Here is a 26664-nt window from a genome sequence, read left to right on the forward strand (position 1 = left end):
ATACGACCAAGCGGATATGGCTATGGACATTGACGAGGAAGAAAAATGCGAGGAGGTTGAGCAGGTGGAAAAGCTTAGCATCTCGCATCCTGCTACTGATACTGAAAAAATGGATGCTCTTGTGGCTCTACAAGGATTTGATGGAGCCTTCACACTAAATACTGCCTTGTCTGCCGTTATCGGTAAAGCTCTGGATGCCTTGAAAGCTGCTGGAAATGGTAAAGATGATAGTCTGTGGGCCACTGCTCTGGCTGTGGCCTTCTTCCAAGTGAAACTTGCATCGTATTCTGAGGAATGGGTGTTTGTGGTGAACAAAGCTGAAAAGTGGATTTTAGCCAAGTTGAGTACTAAAGAAGCAGTCTCCGCTCTTATTAAGGAGGCGATCGCATGTCTCTAAAGGTGTCTTTGTCTAAAAAAATATTTTGGGTGTTTGGTTGAGGAGAGGACTCGTTGATGAGAGGTTTTGGACGTTGTTATATACAATAAATATATTTTATAAGTGCAATGAACGCGTCTCCAAGTTCTCGAGGCGATTCAAAGTCACATTAACCCATGACGTAAACACACAGAACAATTTGGCCGATGTGAATCACAACCTCCCTTCGTCTTTCCTTCAAACTAGCTGAGTTTCTATTTTTGTTACAAGGTAAGCGCCAAAGAGAGTAAGAGTAGCATAGACTGCAATAGTAGAAAGAGTGAGTTTACTGCACCAAGTGCTGTCTCCTCCGTTTCCTCCCTGAAACTTGCACACACTTCCAAAAAATACTTTTTGCAAGTTTTTAACAAACTGAAGGCTTACGAACAAGCTTATTTGAACCCATCTACTCTTCAATTAGAAAAGAAATCTACTACAAAATCAATATGTCGAACAACGTTATCGTCGTTGGAGGTGGTCTGACTGGTTTGTCTGCCGCTCACACTGTGTTGGAGCGAGGTGGTTCAGTGGTCTTGGTAGACAAGAACTCCTTCTTGGGAGGTATGTGAAAATACATTTCCCCACTATATTCATCAGTGGGAAGCCAGTGATTCCATTTCACATTGGCTGCCACCACCTTATTTCTTCATATTCCACCATTGGAACACAACCCAAAAACCGCTTGTTTTGGTTTTTTGTTTTGCGTGAGAACTTGCATCTGATGTGAAATGCATAATAGGAAACTCCACCAAAGCTACTTCTGGTATGAACGGAACCCTTACCAGCACCCAAATAAAGTTGGGAATCCCAGTACGTTACCAAACTTCTTATATTGCCACGTGATGGTGCATGTTTGAAACATGTCATTCCCATTTATGCACATATTAACGAATTCAAATCGCTCATTCAAAGTTCATTTTAATTAGGATTCCCCAGCAATCTTCTATGAAGACTCTGCCAAGTCTGCCCGTGACTTGATCACTCCAGCATTGACCAAGGTCTTGACCTACAACTCTGGTTCAGCTGTCGAATGGGTACAAGAAAAGTTTGGCGTAGACCTGTCGCTCGTATCCCGTCTCGGTGGTCACTCCCAACCCCGTACTCACCGTGGTAAAGAAAAGTTCCCTGGTATGACCATCACCTATGCCTTGATGGAAAAGTTGGAAGACTTGGCCGTCAGCATGCCAAACCGTGTCCGTATCGTAAAGAAGGCCAAAGTAGAAAAGCTGGTGCAGGACGACAAGGGTACCGTCATTGGTGTCGAGTTTACTGATGAAACTGGTGCCAAGAAGATCGAATACGGTCCAGTTATCTTGTCCACTGGTGGTTACGCTGCTGACTTTACCGAAACCTCTCTCATCAAGAAATACAGGTAAGGGCTAGACGCGTAGTGATGGTTGTTTGATAGATTGCCATGTTGGGTTTGGCTATGGACAGCATTCTAACATTCATCTCACAACAAACTCTCATATTTTAGACCGGAATTAATGCACTTGCCAACCACCAACGGTGAACACTCTACTGGTGATGGTATCAAAATGACTGAAGCTATTGGAGGTGCTGCCATCCACATGGAAAAGATCCAAGTCCACCCTACTGGTTTGGTTGACCCTCTGGAACCAGACGCAAAAGTCAAGGTAAATTGAATATGCAGTTTATATCATGTGGCCTGTCAATTGACGGACATGATGTCATTCGGTTGCAGTACTTTTTTTGTAACTTTTTTTTTTTTTTTTCAATAGTTCTTGGCCGCCGAAGCCCTTCGAGGTGTTGGTGGTCTCTTATTGACTGCTGATGGTGTCCGATTCTGTGATGAATTAGGTCATCGAGACTACGTCACTGGAGAGATGTGGAAGAACAAGGGTCCATTCCGTCTCGTCCTCAACTCCAAGGGTGCCAACGAAATCATCTGGCATTGCAAACACTACCAAGGACGTGGTTTGATGAAGCACTTCAAGACTGGTGCTGCATTGGCCTCCGAAATGGGTATCACATCATCGACCTTGGACGCTACCTTCAAAAAATACAACGGTATTGCTACCTCGAAGAACGACCCATACGGAAAGAAATTCTTCCACAACCTTCCATTCGACATGAACGATGAATTCTACGTCGCCATCGTCACCCCTGTATTGCACTTCACCATGGGTGGTATTAAGATAAACGAACACTCTGAAGTATTGAACTCTGCAGGTCAAAAGATCAAAGGTCTCTTCGCTTCCGGTGAATGTGCTGGTGGTGTCCACGGTGCCAACAGATTGGGTGGTTCTTCGCTATTGGGTTGTGTCGTATATGGTAGGTCTACAATTGAGCTCTTTTTCTTTGTCCCAAACAATTACTGAATGATTGGATATATCAGGTCGTGTATCCGGTGACACTGCTTCCAGCTACTTGATGGAACAATTAGCTGCTGGTACTGCTGCCCGTCGTGTTGCTGGTGTTGCTGGCCACTTGGGTGGTCCATCAATCACCATCAACCACCAAGGTCTCAACTTGTCCATCAACTTTGACGGTGCTGCTCCATCCATCAGTACTGGTGCTGTCGCCGCTGCACCCGCTGCTGCTGCCGCTGCTCCAGCTGCTGCTCCAGCAAAGGCTGCCATGAAGGAATACACTGCCGCTGAAATCGCTCAACACTCTACTGAAAAAGACTGCTGGGTATCCGTGAATGGACGCGTTTTGAACGTCACCAACTTCTTGAAGGACCACCCCGGAGGAAAGAAGGCCATTATGATCTACGCTGGCAGAGATGCTACCGAAGAAGTGAGTTTAATGAATCAATCAGAGCGTCTTAAAGCCAGTAGAATGCTGACTTTTCTTTCGTTTTTTAGTTCAACATGATGCATGCTGAAACCGTCATTGACAAGTATGCTCCAGAGACCGTCATAGGTTAGTCTTGAACTTTTTAGATTGTATAAATTCTTCGCCACTCGTCCTAACTCTTTTCCTTGATCAGGTACCACCAACAAGCATTAAACCGCATACTCTCGTTCCCTCGCTTTAGTTTCGTAGTGAATAGAATATTGCCAAAAAAGAAATAAAACGCAATAGTTGACTTGAAATTTGATTGCTTGGCGATGTTCAGTGAGTTGCCTGTATCAGTCGAAGATGAGTTGGCTATGTCAAATACGTGCTGGAGCGTGTTTTTGCCCACACCAACGTCAGAGATCGTTGAGTAACCTGAAAGAGGAGTCGTATCACTTCATTATCAGGTACTCTGGCATGTATACGGCAATATCGATCTGCTATAGACCTGCTGTACTGCCCAAAACTCCTGCATTTCATTTTGCGTCATTTTACATCACAGAGACAGTTCAGGAGATACAAACACGTCAAGTCCAGCGAGCAGCACCGTTTCCAAGCATATTAGCAGAGTTTTATTACCTCCTTTGCAGACCGTATTTATAGCAAATCTGAAATGTCAATGATTTCCTCACATCAATTTTTTTGAAGATTTCGTCGCCGGGAGAGCTTTATATCAGCTAGGAGTCGGGTTCTAGCATCGCGGAGCTGTGGCGCATGTATTTTCTATCACTGTTTGGTATTCTTCTTTAGCCGATACGTCTCCCAAATGTTCTGACGCTGTGAAAATCACATATTTCAAAATTGGCAAAGGGTGTTTATGGGGCGATGTGTCGATATTACTATGAATTAAAATATCATGTTTCTTGCGTGAGAGGCGGTTTCATTCGCTTTGGACCAGATTCTGGGCAAATTGTGATGTCTCAAATTTTTGCCACAGAAGACGGGTCAGAATACCTCGCCAGAGTTGGCCATATTTACATTTCTCTTCTTTCATGTCAGTGCGATCCTGCTTTTGCCAGAAATACGATCTGTAGTCTATTCATATATACCAAAGTTGTTGTTTTACACTTTATAAGAGTGTGGGAGCAGGAGACCTTAGGCAGCGCTTTCGAAGATAGCAATGTTTGTTCTTGCTTGTAAGTATTCCTCTGTATTCGTTTCGGAAGCATCCAATATATATTGACTTGTATATCTTCGATTGCGTCATTTGAGAGAAACAAATTGACTACAAGTCTCTTTCGCACCATTATGGATTCTCGGCTGATTCCAACTGCACTCAGAAAACTTCAGACGTCGTTTCTTTATTCAGATGAGTACAGACTATAAACAGAAAGTCTTGACAGAAGATCTATGTTCTATTTAGACAACAGTTCAAGCAGAAATTGGTGGGTAGTCATTGTAGCCAGCGGCCCATGTACTTTCTTCACCCATGGTACCGTATAGTTTCATATAGTCAGGATGTTTGATTGTAGCGCCTGTTTGCAGTGCCTTTGGAACTAGAAAGAAAACTCGAAAATCAGACCAGAGAAAAGGCCAATTACAGTCGTGAAATTCTCAACACTCACGATCAGGGTTTGCAATGAATGGACGACCAAAGACTGCACCTATAGGTTCCATGAATAGTGTCAGTTACCATCATTCGAAAATCGTTGGTGTGTGGAAGCTTGAGCAATGTCTTCCACCCCACAAAAATGTGAAATCATCGAACTTACCAGCAATCTTTCCAGATTGAACAAGTCCTTCAGCTTCTTCACCTGTAAGTTCCATGAGTGAAATCAGTTAAAATCGTTCGAAAATTGTCGGTGTATGGGACGTTGAACCGTACCTGTCAATGCACCGTTCAAAAAGACAGCAGCATTCTTAACGCGAGGCAGCAATTCAGCAACCACATCCATCTTGTTTCCACGACCTTCAGGATCAAAGTCTGGAGTGTATCGGTTGAATTGGATGTAGCCAATGTTTCGCTTGTCCAGTTCATCGACCAAGTAAGAGAAGAATTCAATGGCTTCAGGCAATGGATCGCCCATATCGTTGTATCCTCCAGCAGGCGAAATTTTTATTCCGACTTTCTTGGAATCTCCCATCTAACGAAAATGACGAAAGACATGCTATTAGAAATCAAACACCACTTTACGCAGAAGAAACATAGCTTCATACCTCTTCAATCAGTGCATCAATGACAGCGAGAGGGAATCGAGCACGGTTTTCGATGCTACCACCATACTAACGAGTCGACAAGGGTCAGTGTGGCGGAGATAAGCTCAAGCAATACAATAACAAAGTGATGTTCATGCCGAGATATTTACATTGTCAGTCCTCTTGTTCGACGAAGATTCCATGAACTGAGCAGCCTGTAGAATTGATGTGGTATTAGTGGAAGAGCAACCGATGATATGCGAAGGCAACACATGTGCTTACGAGATAGCCGTTGGCGCCGTGAAGCTCAACTCCATTGAATCCAGCTTCTTTGGCGTGCTTTGCAGCTCTTCGGTACAAACCAATGTAGTGAGGAACATCAGCTGTAGCGATAGCTTCAGGAGTCACATATCCTGGAGCGCCAGTCAAGTAACTGGTGGCGAGATAAACACCGACTTTAGTACCATAAATGAGGTATTGATTTGGACAGCACCTTACCGGAACTTGCCACCTTTGGCAGCGATTGCTGATGGGCCAACATTTGGCTGACCAGCTTGATGGAGAGGATGAGCACTATTTCAGAGTTCCAATGTGAGACGGCAAGAAGTATTTTGATGAAGTTACAACGCAAGACAACTCACACTCGTCCGATGTGCCAGAGCTGGGCAAAGATGGCGCCATCTTTGGCATGAACGGCTTCAGTGACCTTCTTCCAGGCTGCGATTTGTTTGGCAGACCATAGACCTATCAAATACGACGTCTTTGAATAAACAAATAGCGACTTCAGAATTTCCAACCACCAATACCTGGAGCTGCAGGCCTAGATTGACAAAACGACGAGACCGTTGTTAGCACGAGGCATCATTCACATCCCTTGTTGGTTGCGACGATCTCACCATTCAGATCCTTGAGGTTCAATAAAGGTTGCTTCTGTCAAGATCAAGCCAGCAGAAGCTCGTTGTGCATAGTACTTGACGTGTAAGTCTTCAGTAGGAATCATGCCTCGGTTTCTAATGTTGAAGACATGTTGGCACTTTGGCATAGACAAACAACCTTTCTACTCGTGACTACCGTGTCAATGAAGCCATGATTACACGATTTTTCAGAGTCAAGCTGCCAATCTAATGTGAAAAGTTAAATGCATAAGAGCGCTGATGATGTACACGAAATAATCTCGATCTGGTTCTTACTTGCAGAGGCTTTGATAATGATGGTACTTTGTCTGCCATCGTGTGCTGTTTCTTGTTCGGTTCTGTAGTTTGGTGTAGGTCTAAGGTTTCCAATTGCAGCACCTTCACAGTAGGAAGCTTCAAATTTCGAATAGTTCTCACCTTTTTAGATATAAAGATCGACACTGTTCAAGCTCAACCTTTAAATAGATGCGGTTTGTGAAGCTGCGGCAGGAAGTTTGAAATATTTGAAATTGTAGTGATTTGAATCGTTCTGACCACCACTGCTGCTACGTGTCGGGCAAATACAGACGCGTATGTCATCAAAATATTGAAATATTTAATGGAAACATCGAACATGCTAGATCTGTGGCAGAACTACAATTTATATTAATAAAAGATATGTAATCCGGCTCCAGTGACCTGCAATCAATCATTTTCTTAAAATACTCCAACCAACAAAGGCAGATGCAGCCACCACCAATATAGAGATGCTGATAGTTGCCCAGTCCAGTGGTCGTTTCTCAACGGACTGCCAAAACAATGGGTTGACTTCCCTGCCACGACGATCATGCTCTTTTGTCGTTTCAACGACAGATACACGGTCGCCTATACTGATGTAGTATCCATGGTCTGCATGGCATACATTCATTCCAATACATGCGGAGTACTTTTCACCAGCATCAACACGTCTATAGCTCTGAATTGTTTTAGAGACTTCAACGTGTGTGAGCTCCCCCTTCATTGTATCGTTGGTCGGAATCTGGCACCTTGGACATCGAGATGTCACGTATAAGGTTTGACCTGTTATTTTTATCACCTTCAGTTCATCTTCAGCGTATGCCTGCAGGCCACGCAATACCACATTCGGCCTAAAGGATATTAAGTGTCAGGGCCATGTCCGGTTTGGTTTGAGAAATGTTGCGTTGCTACTACCTAAAGTTCATCACATCAATCCCTTTGGCACCTTTAGTAATCAGACGCTCGTTCACATCGTCCAAAGTAGCCTGAGACACGAACAAGAAAGGAAAACCTAAGAGTTCATTGTTAGATGGCAAAGGAGAGTAATACACTTATGCAAAAAACTTTGTTACCATCTGCGAAGGCCGTCTGCGGAGGATGAGCAAATGCCGAATCGTTTGGGACAGTTTTCGGACTGAGAGGACGTCTGGATCTAGGATCCTTGAGCACAAGTCGTACATTGAATTTCAGGAAATTGGTCAAGAATGCGGCAGCTTCGTCTCCTTCATCGATGCATTCTACGTCGTGATCCCAGACCTGCAAACCGATTGCGTTGGCACCTTTAAAATATAGCAATGCGATCCAAAGACTCTATAGATACCTTGCTTTTCCGCGTGGGAACTCCATCAAACGAGCTCCTGAATGACACTTCTACACTTCCAGGTGCCCCCAAAAGAGTGATTTTCAAGCTCCCACCATGCTTGTATTCTTCGCCATGCTTGATGAGTTCTGGAACTATCAAGACCATCTTTGGGATTTCACGTTGCGTTAAGAATGTGCCCTTGTTGGTATCAATGAGCATCCATAATCGATCAAACTCGAAACCATCTACAAGCAATGTAAAGATCAGTAAGTTTCTTGAAATTATGCAAAACGTGAAGATTTCGACAGATTGATCAATTGTATCCGATCTTGTTGACTACACGTTTTGTTTGAAATGTTCCAAACCAAATGTCACCACCAAAAGCCGAACCACTCATATTGAATAAACAAATCTGCCAACAGATATCTTCTCAATGCTGCACTAAAAATCAACTCCACTTGCAACGTTGACTCAAATCACGACCTTCACTTACATCGAGTTACTTTGGCAGTTTCGACCTGAAAGCCTCGACAAGACTTTATAGGATACAGAAGAAGCTGGGACACGGAAACATCAGCCATTTTACCGATACCTGAAATTTGGTGAGCGACCGCTAGTGCTTTTCTGTCGGCTTTCCCTGTACTTTTCAATTGTTGCAAACGTTACCCAAGTTCCAACACTGTCACCACAAATTAGAACTCAAAAGGAGAATCGCGTATAAATGACCAATAAAAGAAAACACCAAACGGACGGCCCCTCTTCCTCGTCAGGAGCAAAGAGAGGAAAAAAATTGAACAAGGGTGACATCAAACGCTTCAATGTGAGGAAGCATTCAACTTTGGTGGTTAATAGAAAGGAGCCATGTCGTGGTCTATTGGTATGCACACTCGTTCTACCTCTTTACTCGGGATTCCAGTCACAAACTTACGTTTACCAATTGATTTGCTGTGATAGATCTCGTCTGACACGAAGGCAGAGGCATCAAGCATGGGTCAAGCTACACAATTTATATCCAAGATGCTACTTGCTCTCTTTCCTGATGCTAAAACAGCTTGGTCGGATCGGAAGACAGATGGTGACCTTGACGTGGATTTGACTTTTGTGGATTCTGATGCTGCAGAGGACGATCAAGATGATCACGATACGTCTGATGGTGACGGTGATGCTGATCTGCCTGAAGCTGAAGTTAACGTCTGCAAAGAACCCAAGGAGGAAGCCACAATTAGGAACAGCTCCACGGATACACCGTCAGCTCTCCTAGCTGAGAAAAAGGACAAGTTCTATCAAGTGGTCAATACAGGCTGTCAAGGTATTTGGAATACCGGTCTCTTCTTTCAGTATTATCTCTGACATCAAACCTGGAAACACAGGACTCCTATTTATACGATTTCGAAACAGTGTCGATGAACTAGAATTCATCACAAAAGTACACTCGCATCTTCTGTCCCTGTCTTCAGAAGCTCAAACCAAGATATTCAAGTCAATCGGATTCACCTGTGTACGGTGCTGTTGTTGTCGAGAATCTTTACAAACCCAGCTTTCTGACTTTCAACCTACACAGCGCTGGTTGCCCATTCATGCAACAACTCCAGCAACATTGCCAGATATAATCAATATGATTCGGCCCATGATTGCAAAGCACGAGGCACTTCAGCAACCGTCAGGCTGGGATGGTGTTAGCAATCCTGGACCGACCATGGCTGTAGTTGTCGATCATATACGCAACTGCACGACGATAGAGAAGAAGGAACTGGTTAATGAAGTCGCCAAAGAAATCCCGCTGTGGTGCAAGTAAGCATTCCTTTGGAACATGTACTTGTATCCGAGGATCTTCACAACATCTCGCACGATAGAGTGGACTTGACCAAGCCAGATCTATCCATATTCGTCTCTGTATTCAAACATGCAGCCGGTGTAGCGATACTTCCCAAGTACCACCAATTGAAGAAATACAATCTGCAGTCAATTCGTCAGACAAGTGCTTCACAGTAAATGCAATCCAATGAAAACTACAAATATAAGTGTATATAAATCAAATTTATACAAGGATTCCTACTTACACGAGGAAATTCATTCATGATGCTTCATTGATGAGATATTCAATCGTCGTCTATCAATATAGCTCCAAAGTCCAAAGGCTTCGATTTAACTACCGCTTGACGTTTCGGTCTTCCTCTATCACTATACTGATCTTCGGTAGCCTTGGGTTTTCCCGTTGAGTCCTTTAGAGTTGGGAACAACCATATATCAGAATCTCCAGATTCGGCTTCATCTGCAACACGTTTCGTTTTCTTCGTTGTGGTGGTTTTACTAGTCGTACTGCTATCCCTTTTCAGTTTATTAGATATTTCATACGAGATCTCCTTTGGTTTGGTGGGCATGAAGTCATCTTCATCACTATCGTCTTGGTTGACTTCCTGTGTCTTTTTCAGAGTATGCGATCCGGCTGAAGATATTGGAATTACCTTTGAGGATGATGTCGGTGACGCTTTCGATTCCCGTTTCGAGGATTTCGATAGTTGTGTGGTATCTATCGGTATTGATGGTTTCAATTCTTTCTTTATCGGTATGGTATCTGCTGGCTGCGATTGCTTCGAGTCCTTACTTATCAGTATGGTATCTGTTGGCTGCGATTGCTTCGAGTCCCTCTTTATCGGTATGGTATCAGCTGGCTGCGACTGCTTCGAGTCTGTCTTTATAGATTTATCATCTACTGCAGGCTTGCCTCCTATTATAACTGCTGGAGTCACGTCTCCTCCACCATGTTCTGTTGTCGGTTCTGGTGAAGCAGACGATTCTTTGACAGCAGCACTACTCTTTACCACATTCTCTGTCTTCTTCCTTTTGACAGCTGGCCTCTCTGACTCTCGAACCTTGTCAACAGATGAGCTACGTTTGGTCGACGTTGATTTTACATCCAACTTCTTTACAGCTGACGTTGAGGACACTGATGGCTTTGTACTGATATTTATACCGCTGGATTCAGCAACAAGAGCCACATCTAGCGACTCTTTGAGCTTCTTTTCTGATGCTGTTTTGCTGTTGGGATGTGCTGATTTTGAAGTAGTTCCTGCGGTATATGTGGCAGATCGTGGGCCTAGACCACTGAGGCCAGGCATTCCAAAGGTATTATTTGCATTTCCTGTTCCTGCGCTCCAAGAAGTAGATGTTCCTAGTCGTCGTGTCGTCCCCAAGCGTTTTGACATTGAATCTATCAAACAGAAGCATTAGCTGCCTATACCTAAATGAGCATATCATTGGCTGACTTGCCTCACTCTGATACGCTACTCGAGATACTGTAAAACACCGCTACTGCATCTGACTGAGTTAAGACTTTGCAAGTTGCTGTGACTGAAGCGAAAACGACACTACAAATTCCACGCAACGGGAACGATCGAACAGGCAAACAAACACAATGTCAACGCAACTAATAATTTTATCGTTGAAAGACTCAACATACATATAGCTTAATACCGTCATAAATCGTGGGTATTTGTGTTCACTTGAGGGTATTTGAGCGTTGGCGTCTAGCAGTCGGCGATACTTTCGTGACTGGTGTCTCGATACTGTTCTTTCTAATTATAGGCCTTTGGGGTATATCATTTGTGGTCTCGATACTGTTCTTTCTCATGGTTCGTGGCGGCGTATCACTTGTGGCCTCGCTACTGTTCTTTCGCCTTGGAGGCGTATCATTTGCAGCAGTGGGCGAACTTGGTTTGGAGGGAGGAGAATCAGGTTTAAACCCGTCCAAAGGCGGAGGTATATTGGATAGTGTTTTGGATCGAGGTCGAATCATTTCCACTGGTTTGGGAGGAGTGACAGGTTTACTAATGGTATTCCTCCTCGTCGCTCGTGTAGGGCTGGATACAGGAAGTTGCTTTGTTGAACTAGCATTCCTTTCTGTTGTTCGTGCATCTGATGCCTTTCTACTTCGGGCGCTGTGGTTATCCGTGCGTGGTTCTGGATGTGATGTGTTGTAAATATTTATTGACGACCCAGTCGACACTTTGCGACCCAACGGCGGATGATCCAGAGTGCAATTCGAGGAATCCAAATTTGATGCAGATGATGCAGAGCTTCTACTGCGATAGGATTCGGTTCTTGGTAAATCCACTGATCTGTTGGAGCTCGACATGTCTTGAGAATCCGACCACGTCTGCTCCAATTCTGATGACCGCGAGTTCTGTACGTGTCTGGATAGCCTTGACACACTCGATGCCGAAGCAGTAACAATATCTCGTTTCTTGGATCCTCTGTCAGCCAACACCTCAACACTCTGACTTGATTTGTCAAACCTCCGCGGTCGTCTTGACTGTTCTTCCAGGACGTCGGTTCGTTCACCCTCCCACTCATCATTAATGTAATCCTGTTCCGGCTCTGCTACTATGGTATCCCTGTCGAAAAAGTCTCGTCGCCGTATTTTGGGCAACAGTCGAAATCTCACGGCGGCTCGTACTATCAAGAGGACTCTCTGTAATCGTGTATGGGCGTTGAAAGACCGCATCAGATCTAATACGGTTGTGCTGAAGGGTGAATCGCTGGTCATGTCCAGCGTTGACTAGTGGAAGGTAGAGCTAGTGAGAAATCACGACATATCCAAACGCAAGCAACATATCATACTGCTATCCATGGATGTATAAGGACCTCTCGTGCTGTTATACGTGACGCTGGATCGAATTTCAACATGCATTCACACAGATTCCGAGCTAGTCGTGAAGTGTGTTAGATTCAATTGATGTGTTTGATTTGACATATATGGATACAGTCACTTATACCTCCTGGAGAGACACCCTTCCATAGTCGTGCTGGATATTCAATCTTGCCATTCGCAATCATATCATGCAACATCATTTCTGCCTCTGGCGTATAACCCAACAATCTAAAAATGATTCGTAATGCACTAGTGTGGCACGATGCAAGGCAAGAACAATGGGCTTACAATAAATAGGTCATGACTCCAATACTCCATATGTCACACTGTGCTGTGTATCCAAGATTTTGCACTATTTCAGGAGCTGTTCAAGAAGAAGAAGGTATTAGTCAGACTCGCCTATAAGCATGTGTCTCAAGTGTTTTACCCATATAAAAAGGTGTTCCAACTACATTGTCCATTGTTCCACAAGCGTCTGCATATGTGGCCAATCCAAAATCTGAGACCTTAATATTGTGCTCGATGGAAGGATCTTCCATTGATATCAGGATGTTTTCAGGCTAGTAATAGAGATTTAGAGAGGTTTCCTTGCCTATTCGAGCAATTAAATTGTCGTACCTTCAAATCCCGATGCACAATCCCATATTCATGTAGATATGCTACAGCGTCAGACAATCTCCGAACAATCGTCCTCACGTCTGACTCTGGACAATGCCGTCTGGCTCGTATTTTACTCACTAGTTCACCTCCCTGACAACTAGAGACAGAGAAAATCGAGTTTGAGATCAACCCAATCAACATCTACTGACTGCTAGTTTTGGCACTCACTATTCCATAACCAGAAAAACCTTCTTTTTGGTCTCATACACCTCTCGTAATTGTACAATGGACGGATGATAGACAGCCTTCATGATGGCCACCTCTCGCTGAAGTTGTTCGTAAGCAGATGCATGACCTACAGCTGGTTTGTCAACAGCTTTGCAAGCATAGACTACACTCGTATCCCGATCTTCTAGCAAGCGTACGGTTCCAAAAGCACCACTAAAACATTCAAAATCGTTCTCGGTTACAGTCGTCGAAGTACGCAAATGACAAAAACATTGGGAGATGGTGTTGTGAGACTAAGGATAGCACCAAAATACCGACCTTCCTAGCTTGCGACCTATCCGATATTTAGCCTCCATTTCAGCCCTATCGTCACATCTGTGATGCTCAATCCTTGGTTTTGTTTGACCCGACAAGTCCTTTGAGCCACTCATAGACGGATCGAGACCACCCAGCATTCTATTAGCCTCTCTATGTGGATTTGGTCTACCCAAAAGTGCCAGAGTATCGGCTCCATTCCTGCCATTGCTGCTTGCGATTCGGGCAGAACGAGATCGATTTTCGTCGGATGAGGCAGCTGAAGATGATTTCGTAGGACGTGTGCCAGTGGACAGCCGCGATGCAGCCATATGAGTTGGCATCGATGCAGATATTGCCGTCGACTGTGAGTGCTGCTATAGACTTTGTTGAACCCTGTATCTGATACGATAAAAACTTCCGGACAAACTTCTATATTAGAATGGTACAAGCAATTTATAAATTTTACTCATTGATATTATAATACATCACGAAAACCCCGTCGTTTCAGGCTTGTTCACTTTTTTGTCATGTGTTTGAGTTATTAGCACTTGCGAAGTGAGAGTTGAAGTGACTTTGACTTTTGGACCAGGAAAACGTACCAGGGCTAATTCCCTGCATTGGTTGGAGAAGCTTTTATCTACTTTGCTATTGAAAAAGTTGCATTTGCTGGTCTCGGTTTGGCAAGATTCATCACAATCTCGTCTATTTTTGACAATGGACGTTGACTTGGTACACACTTGAGCTAGCTTTTCTTACTATGCAGTAATATCCTTGCAATCTGATGACAATATCTCCTCCACTAGTTGATATAATGAATGAGCAACATGGGACAAACACATCATCTCTTCACAATTATAACGGGAACGCTATGATTGAAGATGCTCAGGATGTCATGGCCGAACCTAGTAGGAAACGCAGTCGCTCGATAGATGACTCAAATGGCATCACTTCTCCCGTCGAAGCTGCTCCAATCATCACCAACGGCTCGAGGCAAGACTCTGAAGACGTTAACGAGATTGAAAGAAATGATTCTGGAGTTTCATCAACAGCTGTCAGACAAGGCTCTGCCAATAAAGTACGACGAACTGAGCCAGCTACATATGAATCTCTAGTAGATGCTCATGTTAGTCAAACACCGACAATATCCACTGCTACTGAAGGCGCAGGCCACACATTGTCCGAAAAGACTCCTCAGCATTCGAATGGTGCTGTATCTTATACACCAGCTTCCACTCAGAACTCACCTTCTCAACCTATAAAAACACCAACACCACAACCGTCTGTGCTTTACGATAACCAACACCTCGCTTCGACGAGTATGAATGTCAATATGGCTACGTTGCAACAAGCCTCCTCGTCGGGTGTACCACCATCGGCTATGCGAGGACCACGAGGACCGGCGGATAATTCTCTTGCTCATCTCCCTGCCCAAATTCACCAGCAACAACCACAGCAACAACAGGGCCAACCCTGTAACCAACTACCAAGAGATAGATCTATAACGCCGCCACCAGCAATACTACCAAAACCAAAACCTGTATATGAAATCGACGAACCTGTAGATATAAGACTCCCTCCATATAGTGATAAAGAATCAATATATCGTGACGAGCAAGCTCTCTTGCACAGGCAGAATCGTACCCATGTAAAGTATCCCACCATATCCGAACCGAAAATACGGTCTGTCGCACATCGCTTAAGAGGCGATAATGGACAGTGTCTAATAGAAATAACAGCGCCAGCTATTCCACGTGAGTTCAATGATCGTATAGATATGGACTTAGTATTGGTGGTAGATACTCTACTATGGTTTGAGCATGCGAACCATCTGAGAACTGTTTGTCTCGATATGTGTGGGGCAGGTGGTCGGTCACGTATACTTTGGGTTGGTGGGGATGATGTATGGGACGATGCCCCAGAGTTTAAGGTCAATCACTACCCAGGTGGCTGGCCATTCCACATGAACCTCGATGTGGCTGTCGATGTCGGCATCGCAACTCAAAGAGCTTGGGCTTCTCAATGGAGTCAAATTATATGTAGCAACGAACAACTTCGATATAGGGGTATCTCACGTAGCTGTATCATTATCTTGTGTGCTACTGGAGCACAACCCCGTCCTGACATGTGTGCAGTAAATCAACCTCTCGAATGCTTTGACCCGGTTTTTACTGACAGGATGGAAACACAGTAGGTTTTCGTTGATCAAAATCGGCTGAACCTCAATTTACAGATTGCCTGATCTTACAAATCTACCATATAGAATGCCAATACATACAATTGGTGTTGGCGGTTGGGCTCCATATGCCACGCTACATGCAATGTCTCGCTCAACTGGTGGAATCTTCCAAGTGGGCCGACGTGATACCCCATGTCTCGATATTGTGAGAAATATCGTGAATAGAGTGAAAAACGTATCCTTTACGAGAGTATCCGTACACCTAGAAACTGTAGAGGACTCTGAGATTACGGAAGTTTGCTCTCCGAACAATCGATGTATATATGACCAACTTGGAACCTCACCATATAATGTAGTTGTGCTTGGGGATATGTCGCCTGAAGAGACTCGCTCTCTCCTCGTAAAGGTAAACGTGCCAACTCGAGATGTATGGTCCTCGGATGATGAAGATTACGAGGACTTGAACGACATGGATATCATATCATATTTGAACGTCACCGTAGCATTTATTCCCGCTCTTCCAACGCACCGTGGTATAAATTATCGTCGTCGTACCCAGAAGGCCTGCCATGTACCAAACTTTGCTACATGTCAACCCCATGAGATACACATAGCTCAAGAAAAGGGTTATGTTGGAACCTGGGTCCTGGCAATGCTTGATATCATGCTGAATCATCCAAAGACTTGGCAAGACCAGTTAAGGAGGTATATACGTTATATAGTGGATGGGTATGGCAGGAAGCCCAATACAAACCAACGGGCATATAGAAAACAACATCTAGGGACACTTGTAAACTTGGCTGAAGCATTGGATGAATGCTGCAGGCATTTCATATCATTTCCACGCGAAAACCAAGAAGAATGGGCTGTTCGCTTCTGGAGCTCATTGGCCAACTTGTATTCTGAAGTATTGGAACGCAGGTTAAGGCGTTAAAAGCTTTGTAACCATTGAAATTTGCATATTTTTCGTTGCACATGAAATATAAATCATTAGAAAAACGTCGCTCATGTTGCACTCATCGCTATTTTATTGTCGGCTTTGAACGAAAACTGTGGGTACTTCGCATTCAAGCTTTAGTAAGTGACTCGACCTAGTAGGAAGAGGAGGTAAAGCCTTTCCCGGAAGCTGTTCATTGGCAATTTCCAGCTCCATATCGTGAATTAACAACCTTGCACGGTTAACAGGCTTGAAAGTCCTAAACCTCAAATGAAAAAAAGTTGATCACGATGGTAGCTCTTGCCCTAGAAGACATCGTGAATGACTTCATCATCACGGCAGATACAGCACGAACAGGCTTAAAATCACTTTCTGGTCTACCTCTACCCGTTACTTATGGAGGATTCAACATTCCAGGGCATCAACCTTGGCCAGCCTTCTCAATGCCCACTCACAGCTCACCAAAAGGAATTCCAGTATTGATAAATCCATTGAAAACCACGTCCGTGGTTGTATTTCATGGTCCATTGGCTGTCGAGTCGTCAGCACAAGCAGTGACGACCGAATTGGCGCATCTAGTGAATCTGAATCTGTTACAGCTGACGTCGATGAAGCCTGATGATATTGGAGATGATTCGGTGGGTGGGTGTATAGTAGATTGTTTGGCACAAGGTGTGAAGGTGAAGGGGGGTGCGTCGTATCGAGCTTTTGTGACTGTGAAACCTAAAGCCCAACCATTTGCAATTCTGTTGATGCTGCTATGTGACTCGGTAATCGAGTTCTCAAAGAGCTTGTCAGTGTTGAGGGATTTATTAAGGGGAATGACTTTACAGGTAGCAACCAAGTGACGTGGCGTGCAAACACACAGAGAGCTAACATTCCTCGATTATTAGACTTTGAATACGCCTCAGCCGAGACAGCTCGAAACAAATACGAAAACAAACAAAGAAATCGCTCCAGCAACGAAAGTGAATAAGGTGATTCCTCAACGGGAATCACCCGAACCAGAAGAGCCTATTGTAATACCACAGGAGACACCGTCGCTCGCGATTTCCATACAGGAAGCATATGTGCACGTAGCTGCTGACGCACAGGCTATAAACGACCTCATAGGATATATAACCGGACATTCTCTGATACCAACAACTGATTCATCTATAATCTCTGGCCGCTATTTATACCTTCTGCCACCTCCTTTTATTGTCAATGATCTTCCAATCAAAAATAATCCACTGAAACTTGCTGTATCGACTCCGAATCATACGAACGGGTATCCAACCTCCTGTCTCATATTCCTGCCACCTCGCAAAATCCCGATTGAATGGAGTCCAGTCATGTATCTCTCTGAAATATGTAGAAAAGCAAACCATGGTCTCGAAAACGTTGGTAAATCATCAGTACCTGCGACAGCTCAAGCCGACCGCGTCGGCTGGGAGCAAAAATTCGTACTGAAATCAAACGGACGTATCCAGCATCGCATCGTCGGGGTCATGATGCAAGATGCGACCTCTGTCATCATAATAGTCTACTTTGCTGCTACAACATCAGCCTTCCAATCCGAAATGATGGCGGGACTGATGAATTCTAGTATCGTGATACCGGAAGATAATGTAATTCGCTCTGGAGCTGGATCAAAGGGCACTGTCGTGAAGAGAGTTAAGCCGATGTCGTTGGATGATGGGCTGTCGCTGCCGCAGTGGGAAGGATCACTGTCTGAACTCACGTCTAGGATGCATATTCAGCCAATTCGGAATCTCTTTGGTGCTATGGGTGATCGTGCGGACTCGCTGGAAGGGCTTTATACTGGTAGTTCTATGAGTAGACGGACTAGTCGTTGGGTAGAAGTATACTTGGTGCTGACTCACGATAAAAGAGCATCGCTGGGGCTTCCTTCTATGGGAGGTGAGTGATATCGTACCTTCAAAACGTTTCAACATCCACAGTCTACAGTCATGTCATGTGCAAAAGTAGCCATCCGCCATTTGTCTGGATACTTAACACCTTTGTATCGTTACCCAATAGGACTCAACTACTTCAACCCAGACGACCACATTGCCGGTGTCGAAGCACGAGGCTTTTACCACTACGAGGCAACCTCCGACCTACTCGAACTAACATGGGAAGCACGAGACAACATAACAGCCCAAGTAGTCGACGATGATGAAATCATCATCCCAAAACACTCGTTCGAGACGCTCACAGACATGGCTCTCCTCCGCGTATTGCCATTCACACAGTCCCTGTCTCTCCACGGAACATACTACGGTATGAACCTGGATAGGAGGGACGAGTCAATGGGGTTTATAGTCTTTCAACAGGATATGAAGTGCTGGATCCGTGATGAGCAGATTCTAATGTATTGGACTGAGGATAAGGCTGCGTCGACTGAAGCTTGGCATTATGAGATGGTGAACTATGGGATTCGGATAATGGCGCCGGGTGATCAAGAAGGGCTAACATTTACGGCGTTCAGGAGGTTTGAGTTGGTGCAGAGAACGAAGGGAGTGTTGAGTAAACACGCACTAGAAAATGAAATTGTGATCGAGGGCCGGAGGTTTGTGAGAGGACCAGAGATTCAAATTCAGTGAAGATTAAACTCGCATAGTTGAATCAGAAGATTCAAACGTTAAATGATTTTCGTATTTTAGCTAATAATCTCGTGTACAAACTATTCAATAATACTAGTATTAAAACAAGCTCAGGTTGACAATTTCTGCCGTTTAGCAGCAGTTTGCTGACTCAAAGCAGCAAATATTGCCAAGGTGTATCTCTCAAAGTAATCCTTGCTTGCAAATAGAAGCGCTTGTGTAAGGACTGACTTCCACAATTGAGAATCAAGCCCCTTATACCATCCCAAGATCCCCTCCGCTTCCCAGATCTTTCTTAATACATCAAACGTATTTTTGTATCTCAGCTTTTCGTGCATCGCTTTATCTTCTGCGGTAGCATTTGCAGGCAGAGGAGCCGGCTTCCACTGCAATCGTATCTTTGATATAATAAGTGGGTATGTTACTATGGTTGCTACAGCCTTGGTAAAGGCACCTAGGATAAAGACCTGGAGTGTCGACATTTTATGGTTGGGATACTTTTCGGCATAGACGCTTCGTAGCCTAGACATGAGCCCATATGTTATCGATGGGTTTACAGTCAATACGAGAGAAGCTGGGAGACCTCTCCATAATCCAGTGATGCCGCCGTGGGTGATGATATCCTGCAACATTGCAAGGAATGTTGGAGATGGTTTGATTGTGCTGGTTTGCTGACGAGTTGTGATAACGGTTACGGGGCTAGAGAACGATCTGCTTAGAGCACCTGCTATAGCTCCTATTGCGAGTTCGGATGCAGTGGATAGTTCACCAGGTGCGAAACGCTAAATAAAGACAGCGAATGAGTAGCTGTACCAGTAACACATTCATAACCTCTTACGTGGTAGGAGCCTCGAACCACAGAGTAGCAATAGAAGAAGGCAAATGAGCTGGTTAGGGTCGACATCATGTCCGAAGTAAATCCGGAATACAGTCCAAGTATGCCCTCAGACTGAATGATCTTTGTAAAAGCATCCAATTGCGAATGGTACACCTCGTCTCCTTTGAGTGAGAGGACCTTGCTCTGCACCTGCATTCTCGTTTTGATCAAATCTAGGGGGTATGATGTTGCATTTGCAGATAGCGATGAAAGTGCACCGGCTATGGCATCTTGTAATGGTGACAATCGATATTCAGACATCTAATAATTAACGTGAATATAATACGGTTAGTTAAAGCAGGGTTAAGACAAGAAAGCTGACCATGATGTTCAAATGTTCAAATTGTGCAGTTGATTGCAACCAAACTGACCGATGTAAACAACGTAAAATGGAAGTAAATTGAGGCTTCTGAGCGCTGCGTACCTTCTACAAGCCGAATATAACAAGAAGAACACTATCACGCTGTCTTTCGTTTATGATTTGTACAGCTGAACGCATAAAGTGTCAACACGTCCAAAACAATGTGCGATTTGAGAAAGTGATCAATATCAGATTTCCCGAACTTTGTAACGCGTCTCTGTATATGTAAACGACGGACAACGGTCTGAGGCTCTGCGTCAAATCTTCAAGACGATTTAACCAACATCGGACAGCACAAGATTAATATACAAGAACCTTTGCCAGTCGCTGCAGTCTATCTACTGCCTGTTTTCAACATCATTCACCGCAGGACGCAATCCAATCACTTCAAAAGCCTCAAGATTGTTGATTGTCGCGGTAATTGTCGATTTGACTTGTAAGCTCCCAAGAAAACAGTGATTTGATCGATTCTTATTCATGTAGTAGGACTGCTGGCACCAGAATGGCTTCTTTTAAGCTCCTTTATTGGATGTGCTGGGCATACTGGATGCTCATCGCAGTCAAAGCTAACGATCAAGACAATGACAAGGTAACTCATATCGCATGAATTGGAATGATCCATTGTCGTTCTCTGCTTGATTCAGGATCTGATCTCCTTGCTTCTTTGCTACAGATACGGATATCTGCGGGACCCGTCGAACATACAACCTCATCATTGAACGAGGACGTAGATAGAGTCACATACTTTAAGGAATCAACCACAGTTCTAGCCAGAACAATGTCTGGCAAAATGTACAAGTCCTCTGATGAAGGTGGCAAATGGGAACGTGTTCTGCAAGATAATGGCAGAATCGTCATGTTTGGAATGCACGACAGCTCAATCACTCGTGCCTACTTCTTTAACGAGAAGGATGAAGGATTCTATACTACAGACCGTATGAATAGTGTGAAAGCTATGACACTGCCTGCCCTTCCCAATGGACTTCGAGTACCTCTTCTCGATTTCCACCCCGAAGAAAGTGACTGGTTGGTATTCGTTGGCGGTGGACGAGACTGTCCTGGCTCCAAATGCTTTACTGAGGTCTTTACCTCAAAGGATTATCGCGAGTGGAAGCCAATAGAGACTTGGGCACAAAAATGTGTCTGGTCGAGAGACTTTGGATTTGCTGGCACTACGATTCCGAAGGATGCTGTGTATTGTGCTAGCTGGAAGAATAAGAATGGTGTTGTCGGCCAAGATGCTCTAGGATTGGGCTTTGGCGATAACGTATTGCAGATGGTCATGATTTACGCTGATGGCACCAAAAAAGTGCTCATAGATAAAAATGTTGTCGATTATTACGTAGTAGACGGCATTCTAGTCGTAGCTGTGGTAGGTACTCCAGCTTTTTGTACTTAAATCTGTATTGTCATATCTTTACTGACATTTTTAATCTTTAGGGCGACATGACTGGAATCAAGTTGATGGTATCGGTTGATGGGATCAATTTTGCTGATACTAAATTCCCTCCCAATGTCAACGTGAAACACAATGTAGACGATTTCGTTAATTTGAACAGTTGAAATTTTACATCGTTTGACACACTTCTATACCTAGGCTTTCACAATTTTGGAATCCACGACAGATAGTATATTTTTGGACGTTTCCATCTCCTCTGATTATCACCGTGAATATGGCAGTCTGTATCGCTCTAATGCCAATGGAACATTTTACTCCAAGCTTCTCGACCGAACCAATAGAAACGAAGCGGGTATTGTCGATTTCGAAAAGCTACAGGCCATTCCTGGTATCGTATTAACAAACATAGTGGCCAACCCTGAAGATGTCACTTCTGGTAGTCGTAAACGAATCGCTTCACGAATGTCCTTTGATGACGGAGCAACTTGGGCTGGACTCAAAATGCCAACCAAGGATGCGAATGGCAATCCCATCAAATGTGATGCTGATGATGGATGCTATCTCCATTTGCACTCGCACGCATCTATTCGAGATAGTGAATCTGCTACAGGAACCATACACTCTGCTGAGTCTATACCAGGAGTAGTTTTGGGTGTTGGTAATGTAGGATCCAGGTTAATGGACTACAAGTCTGGAAACGTCTATATCAGTCGTGAAGCTGGACGTAGTTGGACTGAAATTCGACGTGATGCTCATAGATGGGCCATTGGTGATCACGGCGCTATGATTGTAATGGTGAACGATGAAGGACCAACTGATACTCTCGCATACACTTACGATTTCGGTACAACATGGAGCGAATACAAGTTTACCGATAAGCCCATTCGATTACAAACAATCACTACAGAACCATCAGCCACGTCTCTTAAATTTATAATTGTCGGAATCAGTAAAGATGGTGACACTTCCCTCTTCCAGCTCGACTTTACCAATGTGCTTCCTAAACAATGTACCGACTCTGACTTTGAAAAATGGTCTCCTCATGATACTGCTGGAGCTGATCGTTGCTTCTTGGGTGCCGAGGTTGAATATACTAGAAGAAAAGCCGACAGTAAATGTTTTGTTGGTAAAGAATTCACAGATTTGAAGAGAACCATCAAAACTTGTGCTTGCACAGAGAAGGACTTTGAATGGTATGTTTCAAGATTGCGAGCAAAAAAATTCTGGTTCTTTACATGGTGATGCTAAGAAGCTGGAATACTGACCTCCTTACTTATCTAGTGATGCTGGATATTACCGAGAAGTAGTTGATGGAGTTGCTAAATGTAAAGTCAATGGAGCTGATTTCAACCAGCCCAAAGACTGCAAGGCCGGAACGTCATATTCAGCACCATCTGGATTTAGAAAGATTGGTCTGTCTAAATGCCAAGGTGGCGTCGATCTAGAAAAGACCAAAGTAGATCGACCATGTGGTGATGCCGTCAAAACTCCAGGTGGTGGTGTTGATGTTGTGATTACCACAGTGAGTTTCTTATTATGAGACGAGTTGAACCCAAAAAAAAGTTCGCTGACTTCATCCTATTGGCTAGTTTACATTTGATGATGAAATGGCTGACTACATGTACTTTAATCAATCTAAAACCGTCCTCATACGTGACTATGCTGGAGTTGTTTGGAAATCTCCTGATCAAGGCAAATCATGGGAACATGTAATGACGGATGTCACTCGGTTCTCCTCCATGCTGTTAGATACGTATCGAGACAGCAGGGTGAGTCTAGCTCCATTAATTACAGAAATTGAGAAAGAAAAAAGATGTACTTAGAGGGGGCTGTGGACGAAAGCTCACACGTTATCACATCACCTAGGCCTTCTTTCTTACTGCCGGAAAGAAGCAATATTATACCAAAGATAAAGGAACCACATTTTCTAGCTTCAATGTCCCTACTGAAGCTAATGAACTCGGTGTGCCTCTTCTAAGAACGCATCCTGATGAACCTAACTGGTGGATTTGGGTCGGATCAGAAGACTGTGCTAGTTTAGATTACTCGTCAAAGTGTCATACTGTAGCATACGTTACATGGAATCAAGGAGATTCATGGAGCAAAATCGAAACATATGTCAATAATTGCGACTGGGGAAGGCACAAAGTCTTCAAATCACCTACCAAAGAAACGATATATTGTCAAGCATATACCGCTAAAGAAGGCAATCAACGACGTATGAATCCTCGAACTCATACCTTGACGTTATCAAGGGCCAAAGATGGTGGTAGATCGTGGGAGTCTCGATTTAGGAATACTGCAGGATTTGCTATTTTCGAAGAGTTTATGGTGGCTGCAGTATTACACGAGGATACTCGAGAGCTACTGCTGTATGTCACAATGGATGGGAATGACTGGGCTCTTACCATGTTCCCTCCGTCCTTTCAAATGCCTGATTTAGGATATACCATCTTGCAATCGACAACAGGTTCCATCTTTATTGACGTATACATGTCGAATTCCGTAGAAGGTGAATTTGGCAGCCTCTTTAAATCTAATTATAATGGAACCATGTATTCCAATATTGTCAAGTACACAAATCGAAATTCCAAAGGATATGTCGACTTTGAAAAGATGCAAGGAGTTGAAGGTATCGCCATGGTAAATACTGTGACGAATCCTACCGATGTATCTATTGGTGATGCAAAGAAGGTCCAGACTCAAATCACTTTTGACGATGGAAGCACTTGGGTGGACTTGATACCCCCTAGTACTGATTCGCAAGGAAACGCTTATGATTGCAAATCATCGTCATGCTCCTTATCCCTCCATTCGTATACAGAACGACGGGATTCTCGAGACCAATTCTCTGCCTCATCTGCTATTGGTCTGATGGCAGGTGTTGGTAATGTCGGAAAGTATTTAAACAAGTATACAGATGGTAACACCTTCTTGACTCGAGATGGTGGACGAACATGGCGTGAAGTTACAAAAGATGCTCATATGTGGGAGTTTGGTGATCATGGTGGTATAATGGTGCTGGTTAACGATGAAGCACCCACCGATATAATTAAATATTCCCTCGATGAAGGCCTGACCTTCCAAGACTTGAAGATAACGGATGATGGTAGTAAACTTCGAATCACACATGTTATTACTGAACCTGCAGGAACCACTGCACATTTTATATTATTTGGTCGTCGAGCAGATGGTAGTCTCAATTTTGGAGCATCCAAGACCGTTGCGGTGCATCTAGACTTTTCTGGTGCACATGATGGGAGAATGTGTAAGCTGGATACCTCGAATCCTGAAGCTAGTGATTTCGAGGTTTGGAGTCCTGGACCACCAGGTCAAAATGAGAGCTGCATCTTTGGTCACAAGGTATGTTCCATGACCTTTCTGTTTTTTAGCATTTCTTACTTTCACTTCATGTATCAATTGACCAAACTGTCATTTGGGTTTAGGTTGATTATTATAGAAGGAAACCAAGCCGTCCTTGCAACATTGGTGAAGCATATCTATCGGTACCACTCGTATCCACCAACTGTATATGTACAGAATCAGATTTCGAGTGCGACTTCAACTATGTAAGAGACTCGAAAGGCTCATGCACCTTGGTACCTGGTGGAGTCATACCAGTCTCGACTTGTGAAAGTGACGGATACAAATATGTGTCTACTGGATACAGGAGACGAGCCAAGACCACTTGTACTGGTGGTGTAGATCTCGCTACTGGTGAAAAGATTTGGTGTGGTACTGCTGGAGCTACGGCTGGAGCTGTTATTGGGTATCTGCTGCTCAGTCTGACTATTGCTGGTACTGTTGGTGGTGGAGTTTGGTATTATAGAAAGTATGGATTCACTGGTGGTGCTATCAGGTATGTTCGTGTCGTTTCAGCGCGCATTAAAAACGTATTGCGTCATCACAACACGCCCGAAATGTTTGATATGTTCCCGTCCGTGCTATACTAAATATTCTTAATGATATTAATCTTAACTCCTTCTCTATTTTCAACCTAGGCTACCCGACGATTTCGCAGCATCAACAGCACGATCTTCGCAGCACTGGGCCGAAAGGACGGGTCTTGCAGTGCGATATGTTGCTCTGGGCGCTCTAGATGGTGCTTACTGGACATGGGATGCCGCCCGAGCCGGATTCGATTGGGTTCGAGCAAGGCTGACACGCGGAAGAGGATACCAGCCAGTTAGCGCTTTCGAGGGCGCGATGGACGATGGCGATGAAGGTCTTTTGTATCTTGACGATTAGAACTGGGGAGGTCTATTTGCATGACTGCGATTGCTTTATTTGTACTTACAAGAGAAACAAGGAATCGAGTAGTTGTAACGCGTAGCTTTTGTGGAGTGCGTCTAGCTCAAATGGCTCTAGTTCTTGTCCATCATCACAAAGTGTAGAGAGTTAGCTGGTCTATCGTCCACTAGATCTAGAGCGAACTGTTGATGATTTTGAAGCAAACATCGAAGACATTTGGCGCTAGGAGAGCTAAAAGCTTTAGTTTTCTGAAAGACTCATCACCTTTGAGGACGGAGGAGAGGGCGAAATCCAAGTAACATATTCCAGGAATGCAATCTGCAGCACGAACAATTCAACAATTCCCATACATATATTTAACTTTCTACAATTGCTTTGTTTGTACTCTAGAAGAAACAAACTGAAAAAAGGGTAGCGTGGGAATCAAGTAGTTGTACTAGGTCGGTCTTC

At 44.0% G+C, this 26664-nt stretch overlaps 7 protein-coding genes across 7 annotated transcripts; 3 read left to right on the forward strand and 4 right to left on the reverse strand.

Annotated features, from left to right (window-relative positions):
- Positions 1 to 861: 861 nt before the first annotated feature.
- SmJEL517_g02980 (uncharacterized protein) lies at positions 862 to 3391 on the forward strand (the record flags this gene model as incomplete). Its single annotated transcript, XM_031168908.1, has 8 exons — positions 862 to 976; positions 1155 to 1225; positions 1342 to 1787; positions 1893 to 2052; positions 2158 to 2710; positions 2775 to 3178; positions 3247 to 3304; positions 3372 to 3391. The coding sequence occupies 8 exons, from the start codon at positions 862 to 864 to the stop codon at positions 3389 to 3391; spliced, it is 1827 nt and encodes a 608-aa protein (XP_031025084.1).
- A 1200-nt stretch (positions 3392 to 4591) lies between these two features.
- SmJEL517_g02981 (uncharacterized protein) lies at positions 4592 to 6585 on the reverse strand (the record flags this gene model as incomplete). Its single annotated transcript, XM_031168909.1, has 13 exons — positions 4592 to 4716; positions 4786 to 4824; positions 4933 to 4974; positions 5046 to 5304; positions 5378 to 5443; positions 5527 to 5571; positions 5639 to 5789; positions 5855 to 5929; positions 5998 to 6100; positions 6163 to 6176; positions 6253 to 6366; positions 6428 to 6477; positions 6547 to 6585. The coding sequence occupies 13 exons, from the start codon at positions 6583 to 6585 to the stop codon at positions 4592 to 4594; spliced, it is 1122 nt and encodes a 373-aa protein (XP_031025085.1).
- Positions 6586 to 6958: 373 nt separating this feature from the next.
- Positions 6959 to 8430, reverse strand: SmJEL517_g02982 (uncharacterized protein; the record flags this gene model as incomplete). Its single annotated transcript, XM_031168910.1, has 5 exons — positions 6959 to 7397; positions 7462 to 7558; positions 7620 to 7803; positions 7868 to 8094; positions 8343 to 8430. The coding sequence occupies 5 exons, from the start codon at positions 8428 to 8430 to the stop codon at positions 6959 to 6961; spliced, it is 1035 nt and encodes a 344-aa protein (XP_031025086.1).
- A 406-nt stretch (positions 8431 to 8836) lies between these two features.
- Positions 8837 to 9841, forward strand: SmJEL517_g02983 (uncharacterized protein; the record flags this gene model as incomplete). Its single annotated transcript, XM_031168911.1, has 4 exons — positions 8837 to 9158; positions 9220 to 9347; positions 9411 to 9640; positions 9703 to 9841. 4 exons carry the CDS (start codon positions 8837 to 8839, stop codon positions 9839 to 9841), a joined length of 819 nt encoding a protein of 272 aa, XP_031025087.1.
- A 1507-nt stretch (positions 9842 to 11348) lies between these two features.
- Positions 11349 to 13966, reverse strand: SmJEL517_g02984 (uncharacterized protein; the record flags this gene model as incomplete). Its single annotated transcript, XM_031168912.1, has 8 exons — positions 11349 to 12407; positions 12470 to 12555; positions 12625 to 12728; positions 12789 to 12864; positions 12928 to 13060; positions 13119 to 13257; positions 13329 to 13541; positions 13647 to 13966. The coding sequence occupies 8 exons, from the start codon at positions 13964 to 13966 to the stop codon at positions 11349 to 11351; spliced, it is 2130 nt and encodes a 709-aa protein (XP_031025088.1).
- Positions 13967 to 19436: 5470 nt separating this feature from the next.
- Positions 19437 to 20464, reverse strand: SmJEL517_g02985 (uncharacterized protein; the record flags this gene model as incomplete). Its single annotated transcript, XM_031168913.1, has 2 exons — positions 19437 to 20108; positions 20165 to 20464. 2 exons carry the CDS (start codon positions 20462 to 20464, stop codon positions 19437 to 19439), a joined length of 972 nt encoding a protein of 323 aa, XP_031025089.1.
- Positions 20465 to 21066: 602 nt separating this feature from the next.
- On the forward strand, positions 21067 to 26211 carry SmJEL517_g02986 (uncharacterized protein; the record flags this gene model as incomplete). The annotated part of the gene is made up of 9 exons (XM_031168914.1): positions 21067 to 21153; positions 21238 to 21936; positions 22005 to 22097; positions 22162 to 23156; positions 23245 to 23485; positions 23553 to 23732; positions 23830 to 25326; positions 25410 to 25822; positions 25965 to 26211. 9 exons carry the CDS (start codon positions 21067 to 21069, stop codon positions 26209 to 26211), a joined length of 4452 nt encoding a protein of 1483 aa, XP_031025090.1.
- Between the last annotated feature and the right edge of the window lie 453 nt (positions 26212 to 26664).

This window comes from Synchytrium microbalum (genome assembly GCF_006535985.1).
Source record: "Synchytrium microbalum strain JEL517 chromosome Unknown SmJEL517_scf0014, whole genome shotgun sequence".
Taxonomy (NCBI): Eukaryota; Fungi; Chytridiomycota; class Chytridiomycetes; order Synchytriales; family Synchytriaceae; genus Synchytrium; species Synchytrium microbalum.